At 32.9% G+C, this 15,752-nt stretch overlaps 1 protein-coding gene across 1 annotated transcript; it reads right to left on the bottom strand.

Annotated features, from left to right (window-relative positions):
* Window positions 1-3,755: 3,755 nt before the first annotated feature.
* On the bottom strand, window positions 3,756-9,098 carry LOC130010766 (uncharacterized). Its single transcript, XM_056098775.1, has 5 exons — window positions 9,090-9,098; window positions 7,020-8,854; window positions 6,229-6,460; window positions 4,579-4,850; window positions 3,756-4,154 (listed from the first exon to the last, which is right to left on the bottom strand). Exons 1-5 carry the CDS (start codon window positions 9,096-9,098, stop codon window positions 4,058-4,060), a joined length of 2,445 nt encoding a protein of 814 aa, XP_055954750.1. The 3' UTR covers window positions 3,756-4,057.
* Window positions 9,099-15,752: the final 6,654 nt, after the last annotated feature.

The following is a 15,752-nucleotide window of genomic DNA, read 5'->3' as shown; positions in this document are numbered from 1 at the left end:
TCAAAAAACAGGAGGTTCTCAGTTCGATCTTGGTTTTGGTCGAAAAAGTTCCTGAGAAGTATATTTCAGCCTGGTTTCCTGAGGGCAGTGTTGAAGGCTGGACAAGGAAAAGCATTAATCATTTGGATAGGACAACCCCCCCCCCCCCAGGTTCCTTGTATTTCATTGGCAGCACATTAAAGATACCTTGACAGTTTGAAGTCAAGGCAAAAGTTTCCTTCTAGCACACTTCATGGCCTATGCTTGTCTTCATTAGCCCGGTAGGTGCAGGAAAGTTGTATGTTGAAACCCATTTCATTTCATTTCCAAAGCACTGGTTCCTTTTTTGTGTAAATAAAAAAATGTTCTTGTTTTCAAGCGGTGTTTATGATCTCCAGCCGAAAGCTTTCCTAACTAAAGGTATTTTATCGGGACCAAAGTTAAAGATCAGTGTTCAATCAGATCCAACCCGTCCATCAACATTATCTGTAGATTACAAGGAAGAAATGGAAGTTATTGTTGGGCACAATTTCCCAGGTAGGTAAAGAAATTATATTAGTCTAATTTAAGTTTGACAGATAGTCCTATGCGATTCATCATGGATATGAAAAATGAAGTAAGAAAATTACGAAAAATAAAAATTAATGGACATGAATATTACATTTATATTTGTTTTGTTTTTTGTGTAGAATTTAAAGTAAAAGTTTTAGATGAAGAAGAAAAGGCCTTAACAACCGCACTAGCAACACATCTTTCCATGAAATTATGGAAGTATGAAGAAGGGGCAAACACAATGCCAGCTAAAGTAAGCAAGTTATGGTCAATTTTACACTAGACTCACATAGAAAGGATAATGACATAGGTCTCGTGCATGTGGTGTAGATAATATTTGATCCTCCAAAAATACCCCTGACTCATTTACCTGTCTACTGACATCGATAGAAGATTACTTACAAGTTACAGTATCTGAAAATTTCAGCCAAATATATCAAGTGATCACTTTACGTATTTAAAATAATTCTATTGTTCGATAACACATGGAATTTTAGGACTTATTTTCAACCACATGCAGAAACTGAGATACATATCAATAGAGATAAGAACAAAAGAAGAAGGGAACCTTAAAGCTGTATTACACCAGATGGTCGATAATTATTTTCCATCTGTAAATAATACAAAAATAAGGACTTAAAAGTGTTCTTTAGATATTTTTTTCTTTTTTTTCATTTTTGCAGCCAACATCGGTACCTCCAGACTCTCCAGGGAAAAGTGAAAAAGGTCTATTTCATTTTAAGTAAGTTTTATTGTTACTTTCTTAAATTTATAAACCTCACCATGTTTTTTTTAGAAATTATAATTAGTCACACTCAATTAAACTCACCAAGAGTAGCCTTTCTTTTGAAAATAAGTCTCAAGATGATACCAACAATAAAAAAAATTTTTCTAATCTGTCTGCTGTATTGCAGTTTTCAGAGTATCGTATATTATTTCTTTTTAGAACATCTGATGTCACTTCTCATTGCCGGAGATGACATTTCTAATAAACATTTGTATTTGTATTATAGAAAACAGAAAGCACCAGAAAAATGTGGAAAATATAATATAATGTTTGTGTATTTTGATTCAAGATATGAAGTATTTAGTACTGTGGTAAGTTAAATGGGGATGACTTTTCTATATCTGTTGGGGGTTGGGTGGCCGAATGGTACACTGTTATCTATGCAAGTCATGGGATTGATCCTTGGTTTGTAATTACATGAAGTTGGATGGCTTGTCCAGCCTTGTGGTTTTCGCACACGTCACCAGAGGATTATTGAAACAGATATGTTGAATGAGTGAAACTAAAACCCCATTTAGCTTAATCTCTCTATCCATATATTTATTGGAAATAGATCCCCTTTTGCCTTGTTTATGGATGTTGTAGACTTTACTGATCACATAACTGGTTACTGTTTGAACTTTTTCAAATTATAAAACATAATGTCACAAGTATGTAATTTTTTTATGTATTCTAGATAACGTTTGATGTATTAGCTGGTCCACCTGCAGTATTCTCTCCTGTAGATGTACCAGGTACACCAACTGTATCAAATACATCCAGTTCCAATAGCAGGCAGCTCATTAGGAACTTAAAACTTATTCTATGGGTATGTATCTCAGTATGAAAGTTGTTTTGAAGCTAGCATAATACACTGTTACTTCTTTTACTTGAAAAACCAGACTTTTAGATGCTAAAGCCCCATACAAATTATTAAAATATAGATCTGAATTGAATGGAATGGAATTTGGTTTGATTTGGTAGATTTGCAGTTGAGGCACTAGATTCTTGCCAAATCTGCCCTAAGTTTGAACCCCCTCCAATGAGTATTCATATTTTTCAAGCACGACTGGGTTAAAAATGAAAAACAAAATAGAAGAGACGACAAGGGTTATTTTGGAGTTATTGCCCTTGTCATCAAAAACTTATTACTTGATTCTGGAGATATTATTTTCAGAGCTTCAGACAACCTTTATGAATGGCTTGGACAACTAAGCTTTTGTTGGGTTTATTTTATGTCACCTAGCAAGCTATGTTTTCATAAGTGTTTATGTTTCTATAGGATGAATATGGTAATAAATTAACAGATGGATTTAATGGTGCTGTAACATTTGAAATCAATGCTCCGGAAGGTGTAACGGAGATACCATCTTTTGTTGGTGGTAACGGTACAATGCAGTCACGTCTCACATCTGGAGTCTGCAATGTACAGGTTTGTATTTTATTTTTATGCTTACTACTACTTATAACACTTAATACCATTTAAAGAGTTCATATAAATATACCTCATGCAAGCCACTTGCACAATTTGTTCAAATGAAGTTGCATGGCCCCATTTTGCATGGCCTGCACATTTTGCTTGAGTGGTGCTTAATCAAATGAACTTGATCAGTCTCAGGGGGGCAGTGCAGGTTACTGGAGAGGTTTTTTTTCTTTCACAAAGTTTTCTTCTAATCTACTCCATAGATTTCAACTAAATTTCGTAGGTATTAAACCCACCTGGACTCTTGTTATCTGTGAAATACTTAAAATCAACATATTGTTACTTTATGTAGAATAAAGCTGTTAGCCATTGGTAATCTTTATAAAGCATATGTTAACTACTGTTTAAATATTGTATTGGACTAAACCTGTGCATTTTAAAGATCGAAAGTATTTGAGTAAAATTGTTTGATCTTACTATCCATATTATGTTAATTTCTTTTTTTATAGAATATGTTATTACAAGAGAACTGTCAGGGGAAAGATGGTTTAGAATATATTTTAGCTTGTCGATTACGTCTAGATGGAAGTAAAACAAAGTCATCAATACCACCCTATAACATTCCTTTCTTATTTTATAACGGTAAGTACAAATATCTTTAATAACATTTATTTTTTTTTACCTTAATTACACTAAGGGCTATTCTATTTAAAGTTACATTGTGTGTAGGATGGAGGTGGTGTGAGGGCCACATTTGTCAAACCCTATATATTGGATGTGAAACATGCAGAGAACTTTCAGAACCCCCTTACCATTCGAATGCAATTTTTCTAGATCCGCTTCATCACAGATCATTTTGGTGTTTATGATCGACAAAGGCCCTAAAAGCACTTTCAAGAATCCTCCCATCTAACTAAAAGTCATTTGATTAAAAGTCTGGTATGAAGGTGGTTCAAATCTGCTAAAACAAAGTTTTTAAATAATTTTTAGAATGTTACTTTCTTACATGTAGTTTATTATTTTGATAATGCATGCTGAAATGAAGAGGGTTTTTTAACAACCACAATCACAGAAAATTTACAGCCTCTTTTAAGAAACTTAACAATACCCAGCTATCCAAAAGTTCCATGTATGTCTTTAACTAATGCATTTATTTTATGATAGTCCAGTTTTCAGACACAATCTAGCCATTCCAAGATATAGATATATATTTACTATAAATGATAATCCATCCTTTAGACACAATCAACTAGTCCAATATATATTGATATGTTTTAATCTAAATGGTTTTCTTGTCCAAGACATAGATAGGTTTTGCTATAAATAATAATCCATCTTTATACACCATCAACCAGTCCAAGACATTGTAGAATCTGCTCCATTGATTTGCAGGCCTTGTATTTACATTTAGCCTTGGTCACTATAGCAACTCGTCTGCAAATAGAGATTAATATGTTTGAATATAGAATATGTCAAATTATGTCAAGTATAAAATTGTTATTGCCTCCTTTAAACTATGGTTTTAAATTATTTAAAACTTTATGTATAGTAAAAAGACTGCTCAACTTGAAGGAGTTAAATCCTCTGATTTCAGTCAGAATAAACTGTTGAATTGGGTAAATCTGATGTCTTGTGTGCTTTTAAACTGTCAACAGTTAAACATAAGATCATTTATATCTCAACATTGTTTCTATCTGTGGACCTCAAAAAAAGCTCACGTTATTGTTAGACCTGTATCCACCAGGCAAATCAAAGACCAGCTCAAGAACATCTTCAACTTGTCTGTGTGTAGTGCAGCCCTCCTGCAATTTCTAAGCTCTACATAGAATTAATAGAAAGACTTAAAATTAAATCTTACCTTGTAAAATGCCATGTGTTAAATGTGACCAATCCTCGGTTATACTGATACCCACTAGAACTAGGTATACAAGAATTATCTCCTTGTATTGTTAACAATATCAGATGACCTTTCATCGATCTAGGAGCAGGTATAGTGACCTTCACCTGACTGTCGAAGTTAACCTCTTCAAGTAATTGTAACATTACAATTGGACCAATATGTAAGACATTGTTGGCAAATCTGTTTAATTGTTGAACTTGTGACAATACTTTTTCGTTGATTTTGAGAACCTGAAGAATTTTGAAAGATATAATTTGGAAAATTGTTTGATAGTAATTAAGGCATTGTGGGCAAGCCTTGTCATGCCGGACCCTGAATCCCCTATGCAGTAGGTCTTTATCAGTGCCAAAGATTATTTGAATGGATGTGATATCCATGATAACAAATAATGTTTTTAAAAATAAAAGATTGTTCTAAAGTATATCTTAAAGTACTGTGTAATGGTAATTAATTATTTAAAGTGTAAGTAATGGGTAAATAGAGAATCTCCTGCCAAGTTTTTTTTTTTTACTTTATCGACGAGTGTTGATATTTTTGGATATCAAAAAAGACAAGGACATTTTATTTATCACTCAATCCCTTCTTACATGCACAAATAAATAAATATAATTCTTTGCTATAGATTTCACTTTTAATGAACCTGGGCCCTGTTTCTCGAAATCATAACTAAAGATAAAGTCCAAATTTTAGTAGATACTTCAATTTTGATTGGCTAAGTACTAAAATCAATCTAATATTATCCATTCAAATTACTAAAATTTGGATTTTATCTTAGTTAAAATTTCGTGAAACAGGCCCCTGATTACATTACAGCATAGTGATACATCATTTTTTGACAGCAATTCAACCATTGCAAAGTCCTTTATATTGACCTAGTGTTTCCATCAAAGCCAATTAAATGAAAATAGTTTCTTTTTAATAAGAAAGAAGTTACTTTTAATAAAAAATGAACTGTTCTTTGAAAATAAAAAAAAGTAGTTCCTTTTTGATTGACCAATCAAATTCATGTAAAGCGATATCTCCTAAGCAGTAGATTATGAAATTTATCACACAAACGATATCTACTGTAGAATGAATGTATTATTGGGTGATAATGGTAATAAATTATGTTGCCAAAAATGTGAAAGTAGTTGTAATGATTGCATTTAAAGGTAATGGTAATTAATTACATTTAAAAAAGTTATGGCAATGAATGTATTATTGGGTGATAATGGTAATAAATTATGTTGCCAAAAATGTGAAAGTAGTTGTAATGATTGCATTTAAAGGTAATGGTAATTAATTACATTTAAAAAAGTTATGGCAATGGTCTGAGATCTAAATCAGTTGAAGACAACTGGAGTAAACCAAGGAGGTTGTGCTGCCAGCACTACTCCATGTCATGTACAAGAGTGAGATGTGAGATCTAACTCACTGGAATAGGAGACAAACTTTATTATCTACATATCATCCAAATAAGCTGAAAAGTCTTTTAATTGGTTGTTTAATCAAGGTTAATAGGACCAGATTGTGTTTTTCTTATTAAACGATTGCTTCAATGTAAATGTAGTGATCATCAAAAAAAATAAACGGAATGAAAATAACATCAGATCATAAAGTTGTTGTTACCTGTATTGTAGAATGAACTGTCGTGGGTACAGCTCGTGTCGGCACTACAACCTGGATATTACCATCATAGTTAGATACATAATGACCACCATTCTCCGTTATTGTAAATGTTTCAACTGGACTGTATTCTATACCATAAACCCCATCGTCTGCCTTGACATTGTCATCTTCTTCATCCATACTCATTCTCCATAATCCATCATCAGTCTTCTTTAAAACTTTCTCATTAAATCTAGAATACAACACAATTTGAAGCTATAACTATAACACATTAAATTTATAAAAGCAAGCAGTTTTTACTCAACTTAATAATAATGGCTCAACAAGCCAGATTGTTTACATATATTTTAAAAGTATGAAATATAAATTGTTGTAATGTATGTGGAGATTGTTGTTATTAAATGTATGTATTTAAGAACACCTGAATATAAAAGGACCATCATATAGAATAGATTGGCTCATACAAAAAAGATAGCACAGTTATTACTGTATTACTATACTGTAGTAAGATCAGTTTAGACAATTTCTGGAACATAATAAAAGTACTTTTGGTCGTACATTGTCTTAAGCTCTACGGCACTTGCTACAGGATAAGTTAGCACATGGTGTGATTTGTTGATGTTCGTTGTAATATTTATTGCCATTATACTACAGTTTGAACTTGATAGTAAAATTTAACAATAGCCCTTTAAATGTTCATGTATATTATCTGCAGAAAATTTGGACAGGTTTGATTGTGATTATACTTAAATACCTTTTAGACAGGTTTGATTGTGATTATACTTACATACCTTTTAGATAATCCTGTGTTTAATATAAGGGCTGGATGTAGAAGTTTTTTACTCATCATCGTCTCTAACTCGGTACAAACACCCAATAGATTATAATCTGTTACATGTTGACTTTCAACCTTGTTAGGATCATAACCTTTACCTAAATACCATTGACCTGTGTTGTCATGGTGACTTTCCCGGATATTATTGTTAGATTTGTAGGCAGGGATGTCTGCTGTAACCAGTCGTCTTGTAATAGCCTGTAGTGAAGGTTTACTCACAAAAGAATTATTGGAATGGTTGTCGTTAAAATCTTCATCTTCAGAGGAAAAATCGGCGTGGATCTCGTCGATCTGAAATTCTGCAGTGGATAAAATATTCATTGACTCGTGCGTTGCCATATTTAGATTACTTTCTGAATGATTTCTAGTCATAGCTGGACTAGCATATGATTTCATTTCTTCTAATCCTGGTAGCGTCTCCAGAGAAGCATGCGATGTCACAGTCTTATTCAAATCCCATGATGCATTATTTTGTCTTTTCGATTTAGACTTCGTTATAGAATAGCTAAGGGTTTGATGGGACCTTGAATCTGTTGTCAAATGACTTTTACTCTTCGATTTTCCAGCCTTCCTTTTGAAGAAACTGAAGCTCTTGTGGTCTGGAGCTGTTGAGGGTCTAGAGTTAACATCCTGCGTTTCATGAGGTTTCATTATAAAATTCTCAGAATACGTTTTTGTTGACTTCCTGGATTTTTCTTGAAGAATCATTGCAGGTTCTTCTGGATCGGGAATCCTGACTCGATCTGAAATTCTTGTAGAATCTTCTGTTGAACCTCTATGTATGGGTTCTAGTGTTCCTGGAGCAAGAGGTGCTATATTATTCCCATGGATATTGAAAGATTTAAGTGTCTGTATTTTATACACGACCATCGGTAACATTGTCAGTTTATTATCTGAGAGGTCGAGAGTTTCTAATTTCCTCAGACGCACAATATCTGGAGTTACCTCTCGGAGGAGATTTTTGTTGAGATGTAAAAATTTCAAATTTCTGAGTAGCGATAATCCTTGTGGAAGAACTTCCAATTGGTTGTGGCTGATATTCAAATTCACCATTTTCAACATTTGTGACACAGACATAATTGTCAAGTCATTATTTGCTAAATTTAGAAATTGGACGTTTGGGAAAACATCTGCAATTGATTGGATTTGATTGTTTTGGACGTGAAGGACTTTTAGATGTCTTAGACGCTGCATTTCCACAGGTAAAGCTTGCAAACGATTGTGAGACATGTTCAGATACTTAAGCTGCTCCAAACGAATTATCATTGTCCCAACGGATGTGAACCTGTTATGAGATAAGTTAAGTTCACGTAAGTTCCGCAAACTGTCAAAATCTGAAGGAACATCCATCAGACGATTCCGTGCAAAGTTTAATGTGTGTAGTGAAGTCAGCTGACAAACTTGCATAGGAATATGATCAAATAGATTCCCTGCCAGTTGTAGGCTCCATAATTTATGAAAATTGGTGATAGAGAATGGAAGAAACCATAATTTATTGTCATGTAAAACAAGATGACGGAGATCGTGAAGTTTTCCGATATCATGTGGGAGATGTTCTAGTTGATTATTGGCTACTTCAAGGATACGTAACTTTATCAGTGAACAGAGAGAGGAAGGAAGGACTTGGAGACAGTTTGCTGATAGATTTAACTCTGCAAGCTGTTTACAGTTTACAAGAGTTTCTGTTATTTCTGATAACCGATTTTTGTCCAGGTGAAGAACTTTGAGACTACGAAGATGAGAAATAGATGATGATAAATGAGTTATTTCGTTGTTGGACAGTTTTAATACCTGAAACAAAGTTAATTTTAATAATTCTAAAGAAAAGGAATTCTGTTTAATTGATTATTAACGGTTCCTGAAAAATGATGTATAATTTAACAATTATCAGGGTTGTATAACTTTATCTTTGTATAATGTCAGTGTTATTTCAATAGTAAATCCCTGTTTATACTCTCCTAGCTACTTCAATTGCAAAGTCAGTGTTTCAATTTTTGTTAATTTGGTGATATGACTACATAGTTACATTGGTCATGTTTGAATTTAATTACATTTGTTTTCTTGATGAAAATGCTATAGCCTCTTTATATTTTTGTTAAAATGTAACGATTTCTAATCTGTGATATAGTTAGTGATAATCCAGTTGGTTGTAGCTAATGTTCCAATTTTCTTCATTTCCTACATCTGTGAGATAGATGGTTAGGAAAATGTCTGCAATTGTTTTGATTTGATTTGATTGTTTTGGATGGTCAATCTTGGGTGGAACATCCATTTACGTGTGCAGTAAAGTTAACTGACACATAGGCATGGGAATATGATTGGAAATCTTCCCCGCTTAGTTGCAGGCTCAGTATTTTAACTCAGTTTTCAAAGCAATAATTCAGAAACCATTGAGTGATTTGAAAAAATGAAACCTACTTTACCTGTATGTGTGTAAAAGTAAAAACATCTGCAGGAATGATGCCAAGTTTCCTGTCACTAAGGTCAATTTGTCTCTGACCTTTAGAATTAGTTGTAACCTGGAGACGTAAATGTGGTATTTCTGATATTGAAGAGAGCGGGAATCCTGACATGATGATCTGGAAATATTTTACCAAACAGTTGGGATTCTGATATCCAATATTTACGATAAAATGAAAATTTAAAAATTTTATAAAGTGACTCGATGAACAAGGCTAAACATATCCCATGTTGGAGAATACTACCGATGTAGACTGAAATTACCAGACACCAAAGACTGTCATTCAATTCAGACTCTTCGCATATTTCGCCAAACTTAACTGATTAGAAATTACAGTAAAAACAGAAACAATTGAAAGTAAATCAGTTTATATACATTCATATTACATTATTATATGCGTTGCTTCCCATTGGTGCCCATTTCTAGGTGCCTAAGAATAGTGATTCAGCTCCTTTAACATACCTTTTAAATATTAGGATGATGATGCAGTAGTATGGGGTAGATGTATTATACTCCTTAATTTCTAAAGATTTCTAGCCATTCCGCTTTGAATCCTAGAATGATGTTATATACTCCTTAAACTTAAAGATTCATTTCCTCTTGGAATCCTAGAATGAAACAGTTGAAGATTTATTTTAGTTCTTCTTTGAATCCTGAATTGAAACAGTGAATATATTGAAAATATTCCTTCAAGAATCCTCCCAATTCCTCTGTCAAATCCAATAATGACTCAGGTATATGTGGTAGATATAAAGTTAGACATAGGTAGAATGTATAGAAATGATACTATTGACTATTGATTATATTAACACACCTGAGATTTACCTGTACCTGTCATTAATTATGCAATACCTTTTCTTGCTACATTCATTAATAAAACATTTAATTAGCATTGCCACATATTTCCTCTAGTAATATTTCTCTTCAGTCATGTTTGAAAAACCATGAAATATGGCTAATTGTCTGTAATTATTATAGACAATTATATCTTTATTTCGACTGCTTTATGCTCGTGAGTTTGTACATAGATCAGTGGACGATGTCTTGACACGATTGGAACAGTTGCATTTTTATTGACTGTTTACAGAACATGGCACACATTTATAAGTCTTGTCTGATGTTACATAAAATTGACTCTGTTAAAATGAAAATTTGGAATATAAAACATGATAGAATAATTAATCAGTCTAAATAGTTTGTTGTTATAAAATGAATTGAATATATGGTTCATTTTTAAAAGTTTTAATTGATTGAAATAGTTGCTCTATTAACATTGTCAGGAAATTACTACAGGTAGTAAATTATACTTTAATGTAGTAACCATTATTAGAATGAATTATTTTATTTGAATACGCTTGTCATCTTGGCGTTAACATTAATATATAATAAGATGGTCTGATTGCCTTTTATCTCATAAATTAATTGATTGAATGCTAATTAGTACTAATCTTTAATTACATTCCAGTCCACATCTATTCAGAAATCTACATTGTTTAACCTTACATGTTTAAAAAAAGGATCCTTAAAAAAAATTAAAAAAATTGTTAAAAGATATTTTTTGTAAATTGTTGTGATTTACTTCTTTGATGCTGAACTTTGAGACTTGTAATTCATGTTGTTGGAAATTTTGATACATGTATTTACATTAAAATGTAATTGAAGATTAATTAAAATGTATTGATTTCATTCCATTTTCCCAGAGCGTCATTGTACAAATTATTGTAAGCCAGGGGATATATCATCTTTTGATGACTTTCGTATATTGGAGCACGAGCTCAAAAGTTTTTTGTCTTTATTTTATTTGTATCCCTTGTCAAACAAAGTTAAGGGAGGGATATTGAAATGGAGTCCTTCCATCCGTCTGTTCATCCTTCCATCCATCTGTTCATCCTTCCATCCATCTGTTTATCCTTCCATTGCGGTTTTGTTTCAGGGGCATACCTCATAAACTGTTCTAGATATCTTTATGAAACTTTCTGTACATGTAGTTGTGCCTTTTGCCAATTAGAAATTTCTTGGAAATTTAATAGTTTCATTGACGTAAATTTGACTTTGGTATACAGAATGTTGATGACTGGATCTTCATATTTGGTTTGTTTCAGATGCTAAGAAACAATCTCAGATGGCAACATTATCAAAACAGAGAGATGTGTTACAGAATGAGATACGACTTTATAAATCTACATTTGAGATGCAACAACAGCTAGTCAATGAAATACGATGTAAGTAATCTTTGCTGTACCTTCAGAGAGCTGTGGTGGCTCAGTAAGTAAGGCACTGGCTTGCTAACCTTGAGTATTTTCTGGTGTTGTTCCCTCCATGTCAGTGATGCAAGACAGAGGACCTGGCCAAGACAGTGCCTAGTCATTTAGATCGCACAAAAAAAACCAGAGGTATAATGGGAATTCAATGGCTGTCTGGGCTAAATTATCCGTCCAGCATACTGCATTGCGGATGCTTGGATCATTAAACCGGTGGGAGCAGAAAAGTAAGACATTAAATCCCATTTCATTCATACATTTATTGCTGTACAGTTGTATTTAAACCCTTAGACTTACCTCTTTTACTCCAGTAGGGATGTTGGGGGAAAAATTTCCTCTATTACCATATATATTAGTCTGATCAAACTAGGCTATTGACAATAAGTTTAATCACATTCCATTTTAATTTGGTAAATGTCTTTATTGATTGATGAGTTCCATAAGTACCGTTTTGTGTTCTTTCAGTAACTCTTCAAGAAGCTTCTAAAAAAGAACAAGCAGCAAGAGCCGAATTACGGAAACAAAATATTGCAGATAGACAGCTTACAGTATGTAATGTAATACTTATTCGATAATACAAGGTTAAAGTAGCACTTGTGGGTTTAGGAGGTTGAGGGCTTTAGATCATATAGTCTGTGGTTTCAATCCTAGACTTGTATGTGATAACTCCAGATCCTCCAGTTTCCTACTACTTAATACCAATTCTCAATCAGTGATTTATATTTAAACCACAGTAACTGTCTTAACAAAACCATTATCAATTATTAAATTGTATTGTATGGTCTGCCAAAAAAGAAATTAATAGAGTAGAATACGAAAGAGGGATAGGTTATTGTATTAAATTATTTTGTAGGGTCCATCGATACAGAAGTTAATTGACGGTCGAATAAGAGAAAGGGATCAGTTATTACAGGTTCCTCGAAGAAGATGTGGTCTCGCTCCGGGTTTTACTGGTCCGGAAGTCTTGGGAAAGGTAACTATCATAACCACATATTATGTAGTTTTTGTACGACCAGTTGTTGAAAAGGGGTCTCCAAGCTGATGTCCCCTATTATAACTTTAGCAGATTGAATTAAGAAAAAATGTTAAAGGAGTTTGCATTATTTTTTATTATACGCCCACATAAAGAAAAAGGATTTGAAATGCAAATATTTTTAATGTACTTTTAGATTGGTCATTTAGCGATGGTAGAAGATGATGATATAGCCAGAGTTTTATCGTGGCATATGTCCGCTGATATGGATTGTATAGTTACCCACACGTCTAAAAAAGCTAAAGAAATATATCGTGATACGGGAGGACGACAACAAGTCTTACCATTAGATTCCATATATAGAAGAAGTTTACCTGATTGGTCAAAGTAAGTAGTGTTGTTTAAAAGTTGACCTCTTTCATTTTCAGTTAAGAAATTCCAGGTCCCCCATTCAAACACCTATAATGTGGAGATTAGTGACAAATGAATGGAAGATTCTCTTTTGTGAGAGACCAGGTGGCTCAGGAACTAAGGCACTGGCTCACTAATCAGGAGGTCTTGGGTTGGCACCTGGTGTTGGCCAAGACAGTTTCTTAGATTTCTTCTTGTCAGTGTTGCAGGATAGAGGGCTTTACAAGGGACAGTGTCTAGTTGTTCGAATGGGACAAAAAAAAGATGTATCTTGCATGTAAAAGAACACTTGGCAAATGGAATTCAAAATAAGAGTAGATCGTAATACCACTGTCTGGGTAAATTTTCTCTTAAAGCACCCTGGATGGCATGGGTAAATTTTCTCTTAAAGCACCCTGGATGGCACATGTCTATCTTATTAGCCCGATCGGTGCAGAAAAGCAGGACATTAAACCCCATTTCATTTACTATCTTTTAGTTTTATGTTCAGAAAAAATAATTCTATGTGCCTCCTTTACCCTTAATTAAAGACAAAACAAATCATAGCGAACTTACCTCTTGTTGTCTCCTTATATCTGTTAAATAAAATTGGATGGGTTTTTTTTTTTTTCAGGCCTCTACCTCATACCCGCCATAGACCATCATGGAAACCCCAGGGTAATCCACGATATGCTAGAGATATGCTAATATTCCCTAATGATGAAGATAGCTGCAGAATAGGTAAATATATTTCAAATTAATGCATGATTTATTATAATTTGGCTAGTGAAACTTGACGGACTAGAAACTCATAAATTAAATATAAAATTAATAGATAATCTTTTTTTTCAATGTTCATGGAAGATAAATTAAAAACCAAATTATAAATTGTTTCAGTGTAATTTAGAAATGCACAGTACACCTATGAAATTCAGTTACTATTTATTATTACTAAGCGACATTACATTGATAAGACTAGAGAAGCCTAGTGAAACAGTAATAAACATTATAAATATTTGTATTCCATTTATGTCCACATTTCATGGGTATAACAAAACAATCTTTTAGAGCATCTAACGTTTTTGTGTTGTTATGCTTACAGGGGAAGTAACTTTTTACACTGACAAAACATTAAATGCTCTAAAAGATGGTTTTGTGACACTCATGACTTTACCACATTGAAATGTGGACGTACATTATCGTCGTCCTCGTCTGTCTATCAGTATGTCCTCCAATGGACTTAAAATATATACACATACAGGTATATACATTAAGTTAATGAGATGAAGAAACCTATTAATCTTCAATGACTTTCATGGCCTTTGATCAATTTAAAAAATCTTGTGGATGCCCTAGAGACTAATGTTATCATCTGATTGAATTGAAATCGACGCACTGTTGATTTTGAACTCAAACAGCTGAAGTCATCAGATTACTGATACACGTTTTGTATTAAGAAGAACGAGAAGCCAATCAATTTTAATAAATTTCTGATAACTACTTCATTGATTAATCAGATTTTGGTGTCTTATAATGCTCTGTGGGCTGTGTTTAGACAACTTAGCTGCAGTGGGTGTATGTTTTGTTGCCTGGCAATCAATCCTTGATGAATAATGAAAATAAAAGATATTTCTTTTACAGAACATATAAATAATCATGCAGGCTTTCTTCATTTGCATACCTATTAGTAAGAATTATCATTAGATTGTTACTATGTAATTTATGTATATATCTTTATTTAAGTGTTTGGTATGTTATTGGGTGATACATTAATATTAGATTCATTAGACCATGCTAATACCTACAGACAAGAGGTATGTATTACAACAGAAACCCATAAAGAAATTTCAGAGATCAGAGTCCTGTCATAATTCAGTGTTTCCTTTTTTGGTTGTAGAGATTTACCACCTCTTTCAATATGGCAGTTGTGCATATTTTTAATACATAAAGAGTGTTCTATGAATAAAAGCACCAAGTTTGAAAAATCAAGGTATGAGTCGATGTGTGCCCTAAATCATACTGAAATCAAGTGATGAAGCAATCTAAAAACTTGAGCTCTAAAATATTTACATGTTAATTTGTATACATAACTTATGGATGTGCACACACATGGTTCCATGTCACCAAGAAATTCTTCAATTTTTTAGCCTGATTTCAAAATAGCTTTCAATGATCTGGATTTTATCAGATTTTATGTGTTGATTTGATTGGATGATAATTTGTCTTTGAACCAAATATTACTGTTGAGAAAATGATTTTTTTAACTTTTATTTTCTAGATTGTACGTAACTCACATTGTCCAACTATATTAACAGTAGAAGGTGATAGAATCAGGAGTAATGGAAAATTTGGTGGAACTATGAATAAAGCACTGCCAATAGAGAAGTTACGTGGGGCAGTGTTTAGTCAAGCTTTACCAATGGCCTATCATGCTTTATGTACACAAATAGGTAAAATATTTATCCTCAAATCATAGTAAAAACATTCCAAATAGGTAAAATATTTATCATCAAATCATAGTAAAAACATTCCAAATAGGTAAACTATTTATCATCAAATCATAGTAAAAACATTCCAAATAGATAATATATTTATCATCAAATC

Source organism: Patella vulgata, chromosome 1 (assembly GCF_932274485.2).
Source record: "Patella vulgata chromosome 1, xgPatVulg1.2, whole genome shotgun sequence".
Taxonomy (NCBI): Eukaryota; Metazoa; Mollusca; class Gastropoda; family Patellidae; genus Patella; species Patella vulgata.
Note: the sequence above shows the minus strand (reverse complement) of the source record. Positions and strands in the feature narration are given on the sequence as shown.